This window comes from Cydia splendana, chromosome Z, assembly GCF_910591565.1.
Source record: "Cydia splendana chromosome Z, ilCydSple1.2, whole genome shotgun sequence".
In the NCBI taxonomy this organism is placed as follows: domain Eukaryota; kingdom Metazoa; phylum Arthropoda; class Insecta; order Lepidoptera; family Tortricidae; genus Cydia; species Cydia splendana.
Genome location: NC_085987.1, coordinates 46,726,240 through 46,732,239, shown reverse-complemented (window position 1 = coordinate 46,732,239; position 6,000 = coordinate 46,726,240). Strand labels below are relative to the sequence as shown.

The 6,000-nt window shown below is 38.8% G+C and overlaps 1 protein-coding gene across 1 annotated transcript in view; it reads left to right on the top strand.

Annotated features, from left to right (window-relative positions):
- The first annotated feature begins 645 nt into the window (after positions 1-645).
- LOC134804020 (transmembrane channel-like protein) overlaps positions 646-6,000 on the top strand; it is a 29,328-nt gene continuing 23,973 nt past the window's right edge. Inside the window, exons 1-2 of the mRNA XM_063776874.1 lie at positions 646-654; positions 3,776-3,841. Of these exons, the coding sequence (XP_063632944.1) occupies positions 646-654; positions 3,776-3,841 (75 nt within the window). The remainder of the gene's footprint in view (positions 655-3,775; positions 3,842-6,000) is intronic.

Here is a 6,000-nt window from a genome sequence, read left to right as displayed (position 1 = left end):
AGCAAAGCTCGTTCTCCCAGATATTTGATACCTACTTAATCGAAAAATCATAAAAAATCCAGGGGTGAGATTTTTTAAGTTGAGAATTATCTGGGTTAATTACACTAAAACTACTTAACATGCTTGGATAAGTGCAAGTCGGACTCGCGCACGAAGGGTTCCGTACCATTACGCAAAAAAGGCAAAAATACCACGTTTTGTGTATGGGAGCCCCACTTAAATATCTATTTTATTCTGTTTTAAGTATTTGTCGTCATAGTGGCAATAGAAATACATAATCTGTGAAAATTTCATCTGTCTAGCTATCACGGTTCATGAGATACAACCTGGTGACAGACAGACAGACATACAAATAGACAGACAAACGGACAGAGGAGTCTTAGTAATAGGGTCCCGTTATTACCCTTAGGGTACGGAACCCTAGAAAGTAAAAAGTTGAGGAGAATTAACTTTCACACAGACAAAATCGTGAGCAAAGACGAGTACCTACACAAAACACACCATTCAATTACCAAAAAACCTTAATTACTCAAAATGTATATAAATCAAGGTATACATTTAGCTTAGAGGCGGTAATTAAAATAGTTGAGTTACGCGGTTTTCCCACGTGGGTCGCAGTTGGCGTTGGTCTGCGGAGTCGACACCATGGACAAGGTACTTTTTTCATTTATTTTACAAGCTTTTATTTCACATGCAATGTCTGTATTAAAATGTTGGTGAAATTTTGCAAGCTAAATGGGGTTGGCAACTGTCAAAGGTTTGCCTAGATGGCGCCATCATAGCTTGCCCCTTTTTCTATGAGATTTGGCTTAAAGAGCTGGCATCCAGGGTATTAAAAAAACAAAAATTTGACACAATTCTAGGGATTGACGGGGCAAGCTATGATGGCGCCATCTGCTAAAAACTTCCACCGGCCAACCCCATTAGTCCCAGTTCACATTATTCGATTGAGCTCAAGTTTCATAAGTTCACATAAGGACATATTTATGTAAGTTGGGTGACAATGCAACATTATGGTACCGTCGAGCTGATCTGATGATGGACACAGGATGTGGCCATAACTCTGTGATAAAACAACGCAACCTAATTGTGTTTGGGTTGGTTAGAATTGTCTCGATGAGTATTAGTTGCCATTTCATAGAAAAGTACAGGAAGCGAAAAAACAACCTGTACCAAATATGAAATTGCTGCCTATGAAGCCAGTCCCGAGAAATCCTGGTAGGTAAGGGCTTATGCATAAATCACGCGAGGTTCGATAGGGGGAGGGGGGTCACGAAAAAATCACGATAGATCACGTTGGGGGAGGCGGGTATAAGGAAACCTCACGTGTATTTTGCTACAGTGAACGAAACTAAGAAAAAATATCCTACCACATGAGTAGGTAAATACTTTTTATCGGTTTCGTTAAACATAAATCTTTACTCTGCACTTCAAAATAGCGAGATTATTTAACGAAAATAGAAAAATAAACAAGATTTTCTATATACAATACTATTTATCTTAAAATTAGGACGAATGAAAAAATTTCAAACAAATACACGTGTGACTGTGTGGGGGGCGGGGGGTAGCCAAAAACCTCACCAAATATCACCAAGGGGGAGGGGGGACAAAAAGTAGCCGAAAACACCTCGCGTGATTTGTGCACAACCCCTAAGCCCTTAGGTATAGACATACTTTATTTATTTATACATAACTATATATTATATATTTAATTTGTCGTCTAGTACCAACAACGCAAACCCTATTGAGCTTACTGTGGAATAACGTCTATCTGTGTAAAGTTTGTCGTATAATATTTACTAGCGACCCGCCCCGGCTTCGCACGGGTTACACAAAACCTTATTAAATTATACACCTAAAGCTTCCTCAAGAATCACTGTATTGATAGGTGAAAACCGCATGAAAATCCGTACAGTAGTTTACGAGCTTATCGCGAACATACACACAAACAAACAGACGCAGCGGGGACTTTGCTTTATAAGGTGTAGTAATGTATATTTTATTTGTATCTCCTTGGATTTCACGGGCCTATAAATCCCGGTCTTTTGATAGGCTTGCGTGGGGATATAGATCCAACACGTAGAGGCCCCTCGGAGAGCTTCAATGTCATGTAGAACGCCTGCTGGAACCCGTTCACAGGCGCAACAACAGACACCCTTGAACCGGTCGCAAGCATTGGGACTATTGTAGAAAAAGTGCCTACACCGGTCTATGGATTGAAGTTTGGGTGGACAACGAGACTGGGCTAGAGATGGGTAGTGAGTAAATACTCATGGGTAAATACCGAGTAAATACTCAGTATTTACTCAATATACCCGTATTTACTCGTTTAAACCCAAATTGGTGGGTATAAACTATTTAGAGTGCTGAAAGGGGCATATAAATTTGAATATAGGTGTATTTTGTAACCCGCTACTGGATTAAGTACTCAAAATTGTAAGAAATGTATTTTTAAGCGGGGCACTCCATACATGTAACTAATTGTCACACAAAAAATTTTCAGAAACCACCAATGTGTTGCAAATTATTAAATGGGTCTTTAAAAATAACTGGAATGTTTCTAAGAACATTTTTGGATAACTTAAATATTTTTGGAAAAAAACCGTTTCGAAAGGCCAAAATAATGTTTAAAAATATGAAAACATATCGGGAGATTAGCCGTATAATAGTGTACAAAAAACAATATTTTAAACATCATCGATTGAGCAATTTTTGAGTTTTCTTTAAAAAAACCTTAATAAAAGGTCGTAAGTGCCGCGTAAACACGCACTTTTGCGCGACATGCAGTTATCTAGAACATCGATTAAATTTAAGTACCATATTTTTAAAGTAAATACCTTCTTATTTAAAACAAAATTGTTAACTATGCATTATCACAATTTGCCTCTCACTAATAATTACCTTTTTTTCCTAAATTAAGCGTCATATATGCTTTTTATTTTATACATATTGTTAATACACGTTAGCACTCTTCAATAAAAGACAATTTAGTTCTTAAATCTCACTTTTTGAATATTTTATAGGCAATCGTTTTTACCCACCTAAATGAGTAAATACAGGTATTTATCGGGTGCTTTGAGTAAATACCGAGTAAATACTCAGTATTTACTCACCCCTACCCATCTCTAGACTGGGCTATTGTAAAGAGGTCCGAACACCTGCCATAACAATGTTTTCATCACACTCGCTCAGTAAATGTGGAATTGCACGCAGGTTTAGCGAGAGTTATAAGGGCCATTATAAGGGGACATGTTACACAGATCAACCTAGCCCCAAACTAAGCAAAGCTTGTACTATGGGTGCTAGGCGACGATATACATACTTATATAGATAAATACATACTTATATACATAGAAAACACCCACGACTCAGGAACAAATATTAGTGTTCATCACACAAATAAATGCCCTTACTGGGATTCGAACCCAGGACCATCGGCTTCGCAGGCAGGGTCACTATCCACTAGGCCAGACCGGTCGTCCGGTCGACCGGTCGGTCGTCAGTTATAGAAAAAGCGTTCTCCCTAGGGAGTTATGAAGTTTCTAGTGGCATAGTTAACAGTTTTTTGTCTTTATACTTAATTTTTGTATCGCAAGTGTGATGAAAAACATTGTGTGTAACTCGGGGCGTAATAATATTGCAAACTCGAGTCTATAAATCTTACTCTCGTTTGCAATATTCAACTTACGCCCCATGTTGCACAATGTACTATAACACACGTCATCTAGGCAGGCGGTGACTCGCTTATATTAATAGCTTATTATTTCCTTGACAGGGCAAAGAAAGAGGCATTTTGAAGTTGGAACCAAAAACATGGGAGCGCTGCGAGCTAACGCCACAGGTACAGTCAGCTTATTTAACCGTTACATGCTTAACGGGCTCCTCCACGCCAATGACTTTCGATCTGAATCCCTTAGTTTTCTATTTTTTTTGTAGCTTATCATATTAACAGCAACGGCTTTAAGCAATGTAGTATCCCATTTACTTCAAAGTTCATTGTCTCCGGGATATTTGGCACCAAAGTTGGACAATTTTAGGCCAAGAAACTGGTTTTCTGGCCATGACTTTTATTGTGTTAATTTAAGGATGTGTGGATTTAAGCAATATAATATCTCATATTTACTTCAGAGTTCATTGTCTTCGAGATATTTGGTTTGCCATCAAAGTTGAACAATTTCAGGCTAAAAAACTGGTTTTCTGGCCATAACTTTTGTGTTAACTACTTTAGAATTAAAATCCTAGACACGTTTATCGAGACGTCAAAGACGAACCAAAATATGTACATTTCGTATATGTAAGATCCTTCACAGCGATCTAGATACGAAATAAGTGTTTTTTTAGACAATGTATAAAAAAATATTTAAAAAAATAATGATTATTTTCTTCCGAAATCCGGTAGACAAAAATGGAAACAAAGGATTGAAGAACCGATGGCCGTTTGTTTTATAATTCTGTCTGTAGTGCAAAAGTAGGGGATACAATTCAAAACTTGTCAAAAATCGATGAATACCTCGGGTAGCCCCTTAATTCTTAACTTTACCACAAGGAATTTCGTACAACGACCCGCGTGTTGCTACCTCTTTTGCACGTGCATAATTACATTGCTGTCCCTGTGGCTGTCCCGCTTGCACAGCGACATTGACAGCCGTCATCATGGGCGGGACAGCTATATATTTACGCAGATGCGATAGAGATAGAAACAGGCAAGTAAATGTACGAAATTCCACGTGCCAAGCGTCCTTTTTTTAGTAATAAAAGTAAATGTGCAAATGTAGGAAAGTCCCTACTGATAATTTAAATAATGTATGTGATTTTCACTTGCTCGTGTTTTAATTAAAGCCATTTAATTGGTTTTATTGCGTGTTGTAATGACGTCACCGGACAGTTAGTAGAAAGTATAAGCCACTTAGAGCCACTTTACATCCCACTAACCCGTGGTTAACCGGTTAAACATGGAGTTGCCATGGTTACACATACAATTTGACACTAGGTTAACGGTTTAACCGCTTAAGCCCGGGTTAGTGGAATGGTGCAAGTGGCCCTTAGAGCCTTTGAATAAATGAATGAATGAATTGTACCTATTTGCGGAATACGGGTTACATCTTATCAGCCAGAGGACGTCCACTGCTGGCATTAACGTATATTTCTAAGGACTGGCCTAACGGGCACTAAAAATGGTACTAATTCAGCGGTGTCACTCACGAATTCCAGCCAATCGTGCAGTCTAACGCAACTAGTTGCGACCAATTGCGCGCGTGATGCGAACTCATCAACCAATCGCGCGCGTGATGCGAACTCATGAACCAATCGCGTTGTATCGGTGTCACACCGCTGTACTGGACCCTGGGCCCGATTCGGATTTTGAAATAGGCATCTATTAGACATCTTTTAGACATCACCAAGATACGATAACGATATGTTTAAGATCTAACCTGTCAAATTTGACATTTGCGCGATTCTGGAGATACTGTTGAACGATTTCCACAGGATATGACTTAGAGATCCAATTCACATCTAATAGATATCTTACTATATCTAACGTAAAAGTGACATTGGTTGCCCAAATTGCGCTGCAAAAGAGAACTAGTTGATATCTAAACTATAACGTATCTAGAATGGATCTAGTACGTGTCGTCTCTTGTGAATATCTTGAAGTTCGAATATGGCAGCCTGTCATGCCTCATTATTATTGCCCGTAAGGCCAGTCCAGTCAGTGGATTTTTCATTTGTATGGCTGGGCCTTGCCTGGCCTTCATTTGTATGAGGTTAAATATGTATCTTTCAGTAGGAGTAGCAGCGAAAGCGCTATTGTTTATCCTTGTCACAGTCTCACATTCTTTTTATTCCCCGCCGTAAATTTAGTATGGATTATGGTGGGCAACAAATAAATTCGACCAATCATAGTGTACGTATGTTTTGTCCCTCACGGTGGCATGCGTATAGCACATCTATAGGATCGTACCATCTATGCGTCTAAATAACTGAGCTGATTTTGATAAA